Source organism: Pteronotus mesoamericanus, unplaced genomic scaffold (assembly GCF_021234165.1).
Source record: "Pteronotus mesoamericanus isolate MK-2021 breed Mesoamerican mustached bat unplaced genomic scaffold, CSHL_Meso_final scaffold_165, whole genome shotgun sequence".
Classification (NCBI taxonomy): domain Eukaryota; kingdom Metazoa; phylum Chordata; class Mammalia; order Chiroptera; family Mormoopidae; genus Pteronotus; species Pteronotus mesoamericanus.
In genome coordinates this window covers 3,409,252-3,423,106 of record NW_026555307.1, presented here as the reverse complement: position 1 = coordinate 3,423,106, position 13,855 = coordinate 3,409,252, and the positions used below count along the sequence as shown (strand labels likewise).

Sequence of the window (13,855 nt, the reverse complement as noted above, 5' to 3'; positions counted from 1 at the left end):
GGTAGGGCTGAGCCCATCTGCCCATGGGCTTGGCTCACTGGGGCTTGGCTCACCTCTTCAGGGCATGATGCCCACGCCCACGGGCCCTGATCCTGAGGCTGACAACTGCATCGTGCACGACCTGACCAGCCATAGCCCTGTCCAGCAGCGGCCCTGTGAGTACCGCACTCCCTGCACAGCCTGGGGACACTACCTTTCGTGGGCATGCTGGTGCTGCCCCCTAGTGGTCATTGGGTCATCTCGCTGTGTGGGCCTCTCCAGCCGTGCTAGCCTGGATCCATGCTGCTGCCCTGCGGGGGAGAGGGGTACCCCAGGTCTCTTATCCTCTCTGCGCCTGCCTTCCAGTTTCTGGAGGACCTGACTGTTCTGCCCTGGGCTGGCCCAGAGGCCTAGGGTGGCTGTCATCTGGGCGGATGCCAGCTAGGAAGAGCTGGGAAATTTTCTGGGCTCTCTTTTTCTTTGTCCTAAGCCTCAATTTCCATTTCGTGAATTGCCCAGCAGCTGAGTCACACCCTAGGGGCTTGTGTACCCACAGAACTGGAAGGCAGTCAGGGCTGTCTTGTCCGTCCCTTCCCTTCAGAGCCCTGGAAACTGAGGCCTGAAGAGGGTCAAGGACTGCCTGCAGTCACATGACAATTGGGGCAGTGTCATATAGGAGCCTGCCTTCTCTGTCCGTGGTGCCTGCCAAGTGCCGACTGACGAGTGGCTCCCTCCTGCCAGGGAGCTGCTGCTCCAGCATCCCAGTCACGGATGCTTGACTTTATTGGGCAAAGTCAAGGGCGGGCGAGGGGCTCTGGCCTATTGATGTGGGGGCTTCCAAGGTGACCCCTGCCCCCACCCTGCAGTGTGCTCCAGGCTGGCTGAGCCAAGAGAAACATCTCCGCTGCATGGCCTGGGCCACATCATCATGAACCAGAGCTACGTGTGCGCCCTCATCGCCATGATGGTAAGGAGCAGCCAGCCTCCTTCCTGCGAGGGTGGGCCCTTCCTGCGGGTTCCCTCACACATAGTGAGAGGTGGATGGTGGCCCACGTTACACAGCCTGATGCTTCGTCACCAGAAATGGGTGGGGCTGTGTCCTGCAGGGCTATGAGCTGTCCTGGCCAGCCCATTGCTGCATATGTGAGCATGTGTGTGTCAGTGTATGTGAATGTGTGAACATGTATGCAGGACACATGTGTGTGTGTACAAATGTGTGGGTGTGTATATATAACTGCATTTGTGAGTGTGTGCATGTATGTGAATGTGATCGTGTGTGTGTTATATGTGTGGTGTGGAGAGGTTGTGTGTCCTGTGCCACTGTGCTCCAGGCTGATGGGGCATGTTTGCCTTCCTGTCTGAGCTCCTCCCTGGGGACCCTGCCCCCTTGACATCCGCGGGGAGCAGGTTGGGACTGGGCCGGGTGGACTGTGCAGCCATGCCCACCAGCCCCTGCCACCAGGTGTGGAGCATCACCTACCACAGCTGGCTGACCTTCGTGCTGCTGCTCTGGGCCTGCCTCATCTGGACTGTGCGCAGCCGCCACCAGCTGGCCATGCTCTGCTCGCCCTTCATCCTGCTCTACGGGCTGACTCTGTGCAGCCTGCGCTATGTGTGGGCCATGGACCTGCATTCTGAGCTGCCCACCACCCTGGGTCCCGTCAGACTGCGCCAGCTGGGGCTGGAGCACACCCGCTACCCCTGCCTGGACCTTGGCGCCATGGTGAGTGCCCCTCACCCCAGGGCACGTGCGAGCATGCGCCGCAGCCTGGGGTTTCTACATGAGGGCCTGTGACGGTGCCATTCTGTTTACGGCCAGCTCCCAGTCAAGTGGGAGTCCAGGAGGGTGGGCGCTCGTCCGGCGGTCACATGGGGTCCCTATCGAACAGCCCAGAGTAGTTGCTTGAGTGAATGAGGGATGGCCTTGTGTTTCAGGGGGTGCTGTCCCCGTCTACCTACCACAGGTTCTGTGAGTGTTGTGCACTGCCCCTGGGTCTCAGTGGACCCTGTCTCACTGCGTGAGATGGTGGAGGCTATGTGCTAGTGTGTGTATGCAGATGTGGGTGCAAACAAGTGGACCTCTGCGTACATAGGTGTGAACGCATGCAGATGTATGAGCCTAGTGTGCAAATGTGTGCCCTTGCTTGTGAGCTCATGTGGTGTGTATGTGACAGGGTGAGCTTGCCCCTGCAGGGGGCCTGGCTGACTGCCTCCCTGCTGAGGGTCTCTCCCGTGCCCGCATTTTCTTGGGCTGGGCCCACCTTTGGGAGGGCGCCAGGCCACCCGCCCTCAGTGACATGGTGCCACCCCATCCCAGTTGCTGTATACCCTGACCTTCTGGCTCCTGCTGCGCCAATTTGTCAAGGAGAAGCTGCTGAAGGGGGAAAAGGCCAACACCGAGCTGATGGGGGTTACCGTGGCGGACACAGGTGAGTAGGCGGGGCTGCCGGGCCAGCCTCCTCCTGCCTGGAGTCACACCCACCGACCCCCTGCCCATTCCCTGGCTTGGCCCACAGAGCCCACGGGGACTTGGACGCTGCTCCAGAGTCTGGAGAAGCTGGTCACGGGCCTCTCTGCCAAGTACTGGATCTACGTGTGCGCCGGCATGTTCATTGTGGTCAGCTTCGCAGGCCGTCTGGTCGTCTATAAGATCGTCTACATGTTCCTCTTCCTGCTCTGCCTCACCCTCTTCCAGGTACCTGGGGGTGGACAAGGAGGGACCCTCCAGGAGCCCGGCCTTGTGGCTGAGGCGTCTCACCCACCTTGCCCTTCAGGTCTACTACAGCCTGTGGAGGAAGCTGCTCAAGGTGTTCTGGTGGCTGGTGGTGGCCTACACCATGCTGGTGCTCATCGCCGTCTACACCTTCCAGTTCCAGGACTTCCCCACGTACTGGCGAAACCTGACGGGCTTCACTGATGAGCAGTGAGTCACGGCTGGGTGGGCCGGTGGGCGAGGTCCGGACGTGGGTACCGCACCTCCTCCAGCCAAGGCTCTGTGTCGGGGACCCCGGGGGCCGGGTGGCACTGACGGAGCCCCCTCCCCAGGCTGGAGGACCTGGGCCTGGAGCAGTTCAGCGTGTCCGAGCTCTTCTCCAGCATCTTCATTCCCGGCTTCTTCCTGCTCGCCTGCATCCTGCAGCTGCACTACTTCCACCAGCCCTTCATGCGGCTCACCGACCTGGAGCACATCCCCCTGCCTAGTGCCTGCCGCCCGCGCTGGGTTCACAGGTGCGCCCGCCCCTCCCTCTGAGGTTGTGTGGGCGCTGGTTTTGGCTGGTGCGGGGTGGGGAGCGGAGGGGCTTGCAGAGTGTCCCCGCCTTGAACCGCCACAGAGAAAGGCCTTGTCTGGGAGGGGAAAGGAGGCTGGTGGGATTCAGATGGGAGGACCCAGGGCCGTGGAAAGGCCTTGGCCTTCACCTTCAAATGCTGAGGGGCCTCAGGTAAGGGATGTTTTCTCCGACCCAAGGACATCTCTGCTGTGGAACATCAGCTGGGCCACGCTCTCTCACCTCGTGGCTACAGCACACATGACACGGTCACCCAGCGGAGGCAGGAGGGGTGCAGGCAGGGTCTTCTGTTAGCCCCAGGAAGGCAGAAGCCCTAGTAGAAAGTGACATTTTCGGGCCCTGTCCTAGGCAGGACGCAGTGAGCAGGACCCCATTGTTGCAGCTGGAGGAGGAGGAAGAGGAGGGGGGCCCCAGGGACGAGGGGCTGGGCACCGCTAGCCCCCACCAGGCCACGCAGGTCCTGGAAGGTAAGTCAGGAGGGCGGAGTACAGCCCCCGAGAGGGGAGTGTGGAGTGCCAAGGAGCCGGGCCACTGGGTCCCCTGTGAGCCCCGGAGCCTCGTCTACACAGGACGGGACAACCCCAGACCCAGAGTGCCTGTTCCTTTCTCACCACCTGCCACCCCCACAGGTGCAGCCAACAAGTGGGGCCTGGTGGCGGAGCGACTGCTGGACTTGTCTACCAGCTTCTCAAACGTCCTCACCCGTGTGCAGGTGTTTGTGCGGCGCCTGCTGGAGCTGCATGTCTTTAAGCTGGTGGCCCTATACACCGTCTGGGTGGCCCTAAAGGAGGTGAGAATAGGACACACCCCTTCCTTGTCTGCAGCGGGGGTCTCAGGGCACCTCATTGGCCTCCCTGCATCTCAAGGCTCGCAGAAGGAGGAGCTGCCCCACCTGCGCAGCTCAGCCCCACCTGCCCTGGCTGTCTCACAGGTGTCGGTGATGAACCTCCTGCTGATTGTGTTCTGGGCCTTCGCCCTGCCCTACCCCCGCTTCCGGCCCATGGCCTCCTGTCTGTCCACTGTGTGGACCTGCATCATTATCGTGTGCAAGATGCTCTACCAGCTCAAGGTCGTCGACCCCCATGAGTACTCCAGCAACTGCACTGAGGTATGGCTGCTGGGCACCGTGTCTTGAGCTTTGCAAGCCTCCCGCAGGTTAGGGGCTGCAGGGGCTGCTTCTTTACTTAGCTCCGAAGGGACAGATGCAGAGGGCCGTCCCCAGGGCCAGGGGCTTCCTAGAGGAGGTGTCCTTCAACCTGGTCTATGGAGGGCTCGCCCCCCCATACCGAGGGGTCTGGACTGGAGGGGTACCTGACCTGGCTAACTCCCTGATGCGATGCAGGCCGTGGAGTGCGGGGGTGCTGAGGCCACCCGTCTCCTCGAGTGGAAGCGGGGAGCCCCTACCCAGAGCTTTCGCTTTGCTCTCCCCTCAGCCCATGCTTCAAGCTGCCCCACCCCTAGTCGCCCTGGCTCCTTCTCTATTAAGGAGGGTTGGAGGCTGACAGCAGCTCCATATCCCTGGCTGGGGGCAGCTGTGGCTTGCCTCAGACCTGTTCTGGGGATGTTGCCGGGGACGCCGGTGGTCCCTGGCGTCAGCATCCAGTTACCAGCTGGGGAGCAGTTGCTGACACTGCCGCTGCCCCCCAGCCCCTCCCCAATAGCACCAACCTGCAGAAGACGGAGATCAACCAGTCCTTGCTATACCGGGGGCCCGTCGATCCAGCCAACTGGTTTGGGGTGCGGAAGGGTTTCCCAAACCTGGGCTACATCCAGGTGAGAGCAGGGCCAGGGGCCGTGGGGGGAGCGGGTAGGGTGGGACCAAGGGGACTTGCACATGCTGGGGACAGGGCTGGAGTGTCCTGACTGTCCCCTTCCCCAGAACCACCTGCAGATCCTGCTGCTGCTGGTGTTTGAGGCCATTGTGTACCGGCGCCAGGAGCACCACCGCCGGCAGCACCAGCTGGCCCCGCTGCCCGCCCAGGCGGTCTGCATTGAAGGCACCCGGCAGCAGCTGGACCGAGACCTGCTTAGCTGTATCAAGTACTTCGTCAACTTCTTTTTCTACAAATTTGGGCTGGAGGTGAGGCCGGGAATCAACCATCGCTCCCTCCCTTGGTAGGGCTCAGCCGCTGGAGGTCTGTGGGGCCTTGGCTGAGCATCTGCAATGTGCAGGCCTACAGAGGCTGCGCAGGAGTACAGGAGGTGGACCACCAAGGGCCGTGGGTCTTTCTGGGCGAGGTCAGCCTGTAGAGTGAGGATGGGAGGAGGGGGCCAGGACACAGGCTGGAGACTGAATTATTTTTGACTTTGCCACAGAGTCTCCTAGCTTTGGTTTTCCCCCGCACGGTGGAGACATGTCCAGTTTCTCGATCCCTCCAGGAGGGTGGTGTGGGCAGCCTTGACTCTGCACAGCGCCTACCTCCTCCAGGCAGAGTGCTTTGCTCCCAGTCTGCCTGACCACCCTGTGGCCGTCTGAGCCAGCCTGCTGGGTCCGAGGCTGCCTGGAGGCAGGTTCAAGAAGGTCCCTTCCACCAGTTCCCATTCTCATCTCCTCCGCCCCCTTCTGCCACCCCCAGATCTGCTTCCTCATGGCTGTGAATGTGATTGGGCAGCGCATGAACTTCATGGTCATCCTGCACGGCTGCTGGCTGGTGGTCATCCTCACGCGCCGGCGCCGCAGGGCCATCGCCAGTCTCTGGCCCAAGTACTGCCTCTTCCTGACGGTCTTCCTGTTGTGCCAGTACCTGCTGTGCCTGGGCATCCCCCCAGCCCTGTGCCTCGGTGAGCAGGGTGTGGGCTGTGGACAAGGTGTGAGGCATGCGTGCTCAGTGAGCTGGTGTGTGTGGCTGTGGCCACGTGGAAGTGCACAGGGGTGTTTCCCAGCTACCCTGAGCTCTGGCAGCTCCTGGGGTTGGTCTCAGTCCCCCTCCCCATTCCATAGCCTGACCTCCTGAGTCCATCCCCACTCAGTCCCCAGCCTCACCCAGGTGCCCCGGTGCTCCCTGTACCTCAGGATGTGACCACATGCAGCTGTCCATCCCTGGATATGCATCCTACTGATCTGATACGCCTCCTACTCAGTGGCCTGTCATGGCCAGGTCTTTGGGGGCTGTTTGCTTCAATGCAGGACCTGACATTTGCATTTAGCTGTCTTCTTCTCTTGTCTGTCTCCTCTTCTCTCATCTCCTTTGGTCTTGGCTGCCCCAGCCTCTGTCTCAGGAAGTTTCCCCGGTCGGGCCAGAGGGCTTGCGGAAAGCTGTGAGGATGGGTTTGCCAGGTTCTCAAATGTGTAGGTGACACTCAGTGGTACTGGCCTCACGCAGCCCACGACTGGGACTCCAGGTGGCCATGGGGCCCGTTCTGGGGTCCCCAGCCCACCTATAGAGGGGCAGTGCTCTACCTTTTGCCGTCAATGTGTGCTGTTACTTCTTCCATTGGTGGGACTCTGTTATCCCTTTACATTCAGAGTGTCTCAGATACGGCCTGTGGGAGCCCTCACATGGACACTTTGGATATACTCCACCATTGCCTTTGAAAGTCAGGTTCACTGGGACTCTGTCCAGACCCAGGAAAATCCCCCTTTTTAGTGTACATTTCTGAGTTTTGCACAGAGTCATGTGACCATTGCCAGCCCCCAAGCCCCTGCCCATTTGTACAAACCACCCCCCCCCCGCCACCCCCAACCCCCCCACTGCCTGCCAGTGGCAGCCATGGATCTGGCCACTCCTGCCTTTTCCAGAGCACCTTAGAAACTGACACAGATCACGGCGCCTTTGAGTCTGGCTCCTTTCAGCAGAATGCATTCAGTGTTGTGTATCAGCACTTCATTCCTTTTTTGTTTGGTTTTGCTTTTTAACTTTTTATGTAGACTTACAGAGTCGAGAAGTCATACAGAGTTCCCAAACGCCCCTTGCAGTTTCCCTGCTGTTAGCCTCTGACACAAGCCGGTCCAGTGACCAAAACCGAGAGCTGAGCGTGGGTGCAGTGCCGCAAACTGACGGAGCTGCAGGCTGTGCAGCCACCCCACTCAGCCACTGCTGTTCGCTTTCTGTCTGAGGACCCCATGCCGATCCCACAGTGCATTTTGCCACACTGTCTCCTGTGCCTTTTTTCATCTTTCATGACCTTGAAATTTTTGAGGAAGACTGGGCTGTTACTTTGCAGAATGTTCCTCAATCTGGGATTGATCGGTGTTTTTTCATTAGACCAGGTTATGCATTTCTTGGCACAGATATCATGGTTGTGACCTGGCCATCTCAGTGTGTCACATGGGGCCAGTGTGTGGGCCAGTGTATCTCATCATGGTGACACTTCCCTTCATTGGTCACAGTGCTGTTTGTAGGGTTTCTCTACTATGAAGCTCGTATTTTCCTTCCTATGATTAATACAGGTTTATTTGGGAGGAGATACCTAAGACTATACAAATGTCTTGTTTCTCCTTAAGTTTTACTGACTAATTTTAGCATCCGCTGGTGGATCCCACTGCCGGAATTATTATTAATTGGCTTTCTGATGGTGACTTTCAATTTCCCTGTTTCTCTTATGGTTATTAATTGGCACCTTCTGTGAAAAGAGCTGTCTCTTCTCCCCGTTAGGTATTTGTTTAGTTATTTACTTCTGTCTGTGCGGACTCCGGAGGTTATTCTTTGGGTCCTGCCCCCGGCCTGTCGCTGTGAGCTTCGTCACTTGCGTTGTCCCGGCATTGGCCAGGGAGCGCCTTGGGTTTGGTTCCTTTGCAGTTAGCCCTCCCCCAACCGCCCCATCCCCAAGGAAACATGTTTCCTGTCCTGATAATTTTGTCTTTTCTAGAACGTCATACAAGCAGAATGGTACATGCAGCTTTTGGGCCTGGTTTCTTTCACATAGCATTCAGGGTGCATCTATGCTGTTGCGTGTATTAATACTTTGTTCTTTTTCCTTGCTGGGTAGTATCGTGTTTGGATGTACCATAATTGGTTTGACCTTTCACCCACAGGAGACATCTGGTTGTTTGTAGTTCAGGGCTGTGAGCATTGGCTACAGGTTTTTGTGTGGGCGTCATCTTCATCTCTCCGGGATAAATGCCCAAAGAGGCTGTCCCATTTTGGATCCCCACCAGCAACACGTGTGAGCCAGTTCTTCCACATCCTCGCCAGTATTTGGTGTTGTCACTATTCTTTATTTTAGTCATTCTGATAGGTGCACAGTGGCCTCTTATTCTCATCCATCCCTAACACGGTTGACCACTCGGGGCTGCCCCGCCCAATCGCCTACCCTCCAGCTCTCACTCAGTTCCTCCCACAGGGCCCCGGGGCGCCGTTTATGCCTGGGAAATGTATTTGCAAAGCGTGTGCTGGAAGCTCCGGACCTGTGTGCTCTCAGGGCTCCAGATGGGAGTGGGTGTGTTTTTGAGGCTGACCGTGTGAATGTGTGTGGGGACGTGTGAGAACGATTCCGCGGACACTGGAGCCCTGGAGGCTGCGGGCCAGCAAGTGGGGAAAGGGGCAGGATGTCGGGAGACCTGACGCACACCCTCCACCCACAGACTATCCATGGCGCTGGAGCCAGGCCATCCCCATGAATTCGGGGCTCATCAAGTGGCTGTACCTGCCCGACTTCTTCAGAGCCCCCAACTCCACTAACCTCATCAGTGAGTGTCTGCGCCAGCTGGGCCCGTTGTCCATGTGCGCCACCTGCCAGTCCCACAGAAGGCCATGGAGGTTCTCCACAGGGATGCGCAGCAGGCAGGCACATACCACCCCCCGCTTCAGCTAGCGAGGGGCACATTGTCCAGGCCTTTCTAGTTGGTCTAATCCTGTGCTTCCCCGGCAGGATGGGGGGCTTTTTTTCCTGAGTGCGTCTAGTCCTACAGGACATCCCCATGGGACTGAGGCCCACCTCACATGCGCATACCCTGCCTTCAGACACACATTTGCTTGCCTATGTGTATGCAGGTGTGCATGCAGGTGTGGACGTGGGGGTGGATGCTGCTATGGACACAGGTGTGCACAGGGCGGGCAGAGGGGACAGACGCAGGTGCACCCAGACTGCTGCCTGCAGGGTATGCAGTCAGGCACATGTTGCCTCATTTCCCGATTTGCATGTCATGTATATAGAGCCACATGTACGTACACAGATACGCAGCACATGTGCACAGACAGGCATGGTCCCTGATGTCCATGTCCATGTGTGGGCATCACTTTCCAGGGTTCACACTCATAGACATGTGTCTGCCCAGCACCGCCCCCCCCCCCCGCCCCACCACACACACGTACACACCATGCTTCTCTCTGGCCTGGTACAAGGCCAGTGCCCCATGCCCACCATGCACCAGGCCTCCACACAGCCAGTGGCTCCTGGGGTTAGCACAGCAATGGCCTCCCTGTATCCACAGGTGACTTCCTCCTGCTGCTCTGTGCCTCCCAGCAGTGGCAGGTGTTCTCGGCTGAGTGCACCGAGGAGTGGCAGCACATGGCCGGTGTCAACACTGACCACCTGGAGCCTCTTCGGGGAGAGCCCAACCCTGTGCCCAACTTCATCCACTGCAGGTAAGTCCCAGGGTGTGTCCAGCCTGCAGAGCCCAGGCAGGGCCAAGGCCTCCCTGGGGCTGCATATGCAGCTGGTCAGCAAGGCTGACCGTCACAGCTAGGACTGAGCTGGGGACAGGTGCTGCCCGTGGTGTCCTGTGACAAGATGAAGGGTGGATGCTGACCTTGCAGCAGAGGGGTCTTCTGGAGTTCCCCTGGCCCAGGGCTGCGGGGGGCCCACAGTGACACCCCGCCTGGCAGGTCCTACCTCGACATGCTGAAAGTCGCCGTCTTCCGCTACCTCTTCTGGCTGGTGCTGGTGGTGGTGTTCGTCACAGGGGCCACACGCATCAGTGTCTTCGGGCTGGGTTACCTGCTGGCCTGTTTCTACCTGCTGCTCTTCGGCACCTCCCTGCTGCAGAAGGACACACGTGCCCGTCTTGTGCTGTGGGACTGCCTCATCCTCTACAATGTCACCGTCATCATCTCCAAGAACATGCTCTCGGTGAGCTGGCCAGCCTGCCTAGCCCCAGTCCCGGCCCTGGCCCCAGCCCCAAACTCAACCCCGTAGGCTGACTGACCCTCCTCTTGCCCCCAGCTCCTGTCGTGTGTCTTCGTGGAGCAAATGCAAAGCAGTTTCTGCTGGGTCATCCAGCTCTTCAGCCTCGTGTGCACAGTCAAAGGCTACTATGACCGTGAGTGGGAGAGGGCAGGTGGCTGGGGGTGTCAGGGACACACACCACTTCCACGACCCAGACCCGAATCCCTTCCCCATGCCGCTGTCCTGTGTGCCTGACCTGCATCCTGACACTGACCCCCAACAAACGTGCTTCACCCCTGCCTCTGACTCAGGTCCCTAGTCCCTGACCCCAAACCTTGCCCCTGCCCCCGATCATACCCCTTACCCGTGCTGGCGCCTGTCCCACAGCCAAGGAGATGCTGGGCAGGGACCAGGACTGCCTGCTGCCCATAGAGGAGGCTGGCATCCTCTGGGACAGTGTCTGTTTCCTGTTCCTGCTGCTGCAGCGCCGCGTCTTCCTCAGCTACTACTTCCTGCACGTCAGGGCTGAGCTCCAGGCCACCGCCATACTGGCCTCCAGGTTGGCCTCCGCCTTGGGCTCCCTGGGCCCGTCTAGGGCAGGGCACTGCTCCCTGATGTGACACGTGCGAACTGAGGACCACAGGCCATTTGCCCCTGCTCAGCCCTGGCTCTCTGTGGGCTGACGTTTCGGTCCTATTATCACCCCCACGCTGGCCTGCGGTGCACCCCGATGGAGGGCCTGCCCCCTCACCCTGCGCTCTGGCCAGAGAGCCAGCGAGTCTCCCCATTGCCGGCCCCTGCAGCTCCCGTGGCCCCCTCTTCATTTGCACTTTCTCTACTCCATCAGACTGGAGGCGGCAGGAGGGGTCCTCTCCCTCTCACCGCAGCACACGATGGGGGTCATGTTGGAGGGCGAGCCCTGTGAGCAGGGAGGACCTGGGTAGCTGGGCTGGGCGGGCGGGCTGAGCCCAGAGGAGGGGAGCCTGTGCCGTGAAGCTCGGCATCCCAGGTCTCGCTGACTTCCCCACAGGGGCTTCGCCCTGTACAACGCTGCCAACCTCAAAAGCATTGACTACCACCGCAAGGCCGAGGAGAAGTCCCTGGCCCAGCTGAAAAGACAGTAGGTGCCGTCTGGGGTCCAGGGTGGGTGTGGGGTGTCATCCTGACCAGCTTGGTGCTCAGAGTCGTCTCCCCACCGCAGGATGGAACGTATCCGTGCTAAGCAGGAAAAGCACAGGCAGGGCCCGGTGGTTGTTAGCCACTCCCACGAGCCCCTGGACCTGAGCCAGGAGCCAGGTGAGTGTGGGTGGAGCCTCAGGGGCCCCTGAGCACTGGCATATCTGTGCCGCTGGAGCCTGCCCGCGTTATGTGCCACGTGATGTCACACAGGGCTTCCAGCCCATCTGTCCTGTGCCATATGGTCACTCTCTGTCCCCGCAGGCCACACAGCCTGCCAGTGATTGTCCGTCTGCACTTGTGAGCCGCCCTCCACCCCCATAGCACCACGAGAGGGTGCTCGTCACTGACGTGGCTCTGTGTCTATCTCTGCTGAGGGGCCACCCTCATTCTCCCGTGTTTCTCCCTGCTGGCTCATGCTTGCCGCCCCCTCCCTTCCACAGGGCCCGGCAGTCCAGGGGGCACCTCCCCGCCACGGAGACAGTGGTGGCGGCCCTGGCTGGACCACGCCACAGGTACCACCCCGATCTGGCTGCTGTGAACACATTCTCGAGCTGTTGTGTGCTGGGTAGTCTCCTCCTCTCTCAGTGGCTGCCCACGTCTGGGGCGGACAGAGCTCGCTGGTACTGACCTCCAGCCTGTGTATAGGCTCTCAGGCCTCGCTGCAGGCTGTGCAGCAGTAAGGGGCTGGGTCTCCATAGCTGAGCCCCACTCAGCAGGCTGTGCGCTTTTGTAACTTGGGGATTCAGAAGTCTGAATCTTCACAGCCTCTCTCCTTTCCTGCTCCCTCTGTGTTCTTCTCGTCCAGTCTGGTCTTGTCCCACCGCTCTGGCCTGTGTCCTGTGCATGCGCCTCCGTCCCTCAGCCTGCTGCTCCCTGCCTCCAGCCACTGTGGCTGTCCCTTGGGGGAGAGTGTCATGCGGGCCTTGGCCCGTGGGGTCACAGGATGCTGAGGGAACCCCAGCTGGGCAGCACAGCCAGGCCTTTTACTGGGCCCACCCAAACCCATGAACCTGAGGGTCTTGCAGAGCCCAGCCCTGGGTGGGGGAGGCCAGCGCTCAGCCCCGCCCTGTCCACAGTCATCCACTCTGGGGACTACTTCCTGTTCGAATCTGACAGCGAGGAGGAGGAGGAGGCCCAGCCTGAGGACCCCAGGCCATCGGCACAGAGTGCCTTCCAGGTGAGGGGAGGGTCCCCTGCTGCTTTCCCCTGTGCTGGGAGTGCCTGGGCTGGGGCAGCACAGAGAAGACAGGTGCCGCCAGGGCCTGGGGCGCCGGCCCAGCCCCATCCAGACCTCCCGAGTCTGCAAGTCAAACGCAACAGCAGTGTGTTCTGGGCATAGGTCACGGCAGCTACGTGCCCTGCCCACCTCCTCCTGAGGTCCCAGCGTTGACCACCCAGGCCTGGGGTGGCCACTAGTGGCCTGGTCTTCAAGAAAGGCTCATTAGGTTTGCTGGCCACACATCTGTCTCCTGAGCCAGCAGACTCTTGTCTACCTTTGGGCCCCTGGTGCTAGAATGGGACCCAGGCGCTAAGTGAGAATCGTGATGTGCTGGGTGGGCTGCGTGAACTGCCCTGTCCTCCCACAACAGTCCCACGGTGCCCATTTCCTGCCCAGGCCCAGGCCGAAGGTCCCAGCTGGGCCGTCTGACCCCTGGCTCCTCCTCCTCCTCCTCAGGAGCTCAGAGGTGGGCCCCATGGGACTCAGTGGTTTGGGAGGCAGGGGGCTAACCCCATGGCCCTGTCCTGCAGATGGCGTACCAGGCATGGGTGACCAACGCCCAGACAGTGCTGCGGCGGCGGCGGCGGCAGGAGCAGGAACAGCAACTGCCTGTGGGTGAGTCAGGCCGAAAGGCGGCAAGGGGAGGGGATGCAGGGCTGCAGGTTGCTGACCACCACCCCTATGCCCAGGAGGCGGCCCGAGCCCAGAGGCGGAGTTGGCGGAAGGCCCAGAGAACGAGGTGGCAGGTGCGTGGGCCCTCGGGGGTGTGGGTTGGGGTTTTCCCACTGGCTGCCATCCCGGGCCCTCTCGCCGACCCCTCTCTCCGCAGGTCGCAGCCACATGATGCAGCGGATACTGAGCACCATACAGTTCCTGTGGGTGCTGGGACAGGCGCTGGTAGACGGGCTGACGCGCTGGCTGCTCACCTTCACACGGCACCACAGAGCCATAAGTGACGTGCTGCGCGCCGAGCGCTACCTGCTCACACAGGAGCTGCTCAGGGTGGGTGCCACCACACCGTGACCCCACCACACCCTGACCCCTTCACACCCCGACCCCTTCACACCCCACCCCACCACACCCCAACACTCCCCAGCCCTGCCCCCATGCCCTGCCCCTGCCTCGCCCATACTGGGGACTAGAG

At 60.4% G+C, this 13,855-nt stretch overlaps 1 protein-coding gene across 1 annotated transcript in view; it reads left to right on the top strand.

Moving 5' to 3' along the window:
• The window catches only part of PIEZO1 (piezo type mechanosensitive ion channel component 1 (Er blood group)), a 63,905-nt gene that overhangs the window by 42,991 nt on the left and 7,059 nt on the right, over positions 1–13,855 (top strand). The window contains exons 10-34 of the mRNA XM_054588953.1: positions 62–155; positions 846–946; positions 1,442–1,702; positions 2,297–2,408; positions 2,496–2,674; positions 2,754–2,902; positions 3,025–3,207; positions 3,615–3,733; positions 3,896–4,056; positions 4,198–4,374; positions 4,914–5,039; positions 5,146–5,346; positions 5,843–6,047; positions 8,791–8,895; positions 9,640–9,793; positions 10,034–10,277; positions 10,371–10,467; positions 10,701–10,872; positions 11,344–11,433; positions 11,515–11,609; positions 11,933–12,004; positions 12,569–12,669; positions 13,242–13,326; positions 13,401–13,457; positions 13,541–13,713. Of these exons, the coding sequence (XP_054444928.1) occupies positions 62–155; positions 846–946; positions 1,442–1,702; positions 2,297–2,408; positions 2,496–2,674; positions 2,754–2,902; positions 3,025–3,207; positions 3,615–3,733; positions 3,896–4,056; positions 4,198–4,374; positions 4,914–5,039; positions 5,146–5,346; positions 5,843–6,047; positions 8,791–8,895; positions 9,640–9,793; positions 10,034–10,277; positions 10,371–10,467; positions 10,701–10,872; positions 11,344–11,433; positions 11,515–11,609; positions 11,933–12,004; positions 12,569–12,669; positions 13,242–13,326; positions 13,401–13,457; positions 13,541–13,713 (3,513 nt within the window). The remainder of the gene's footprint in view (positions 1–61; positions 156–845; positions 947–1,441; positions 1,703–2,296; positions 2,409–2,495; positions 2,675–2,753; positions 2,903–3,024; positions 3,208–3,614; positions 3,734–3,895; positions 4,057–4,197; positions 4,375–4,913; positions 5,040–5,145; positions 5,347–5,842; positions 6,048–8,790; positions 8,896–9,639; positions 9,794–10,033; positions 10,278–10,370; positions 10,468–10,700; positions 10,873–11,343; positions 11,434–11,514; positions 11,610–11,932; positions 12,005–12,568; positions 12,670–13,241; positions 13,327–13,400; positions 13,458–13,540; positions 13,714–13,855) is intronic.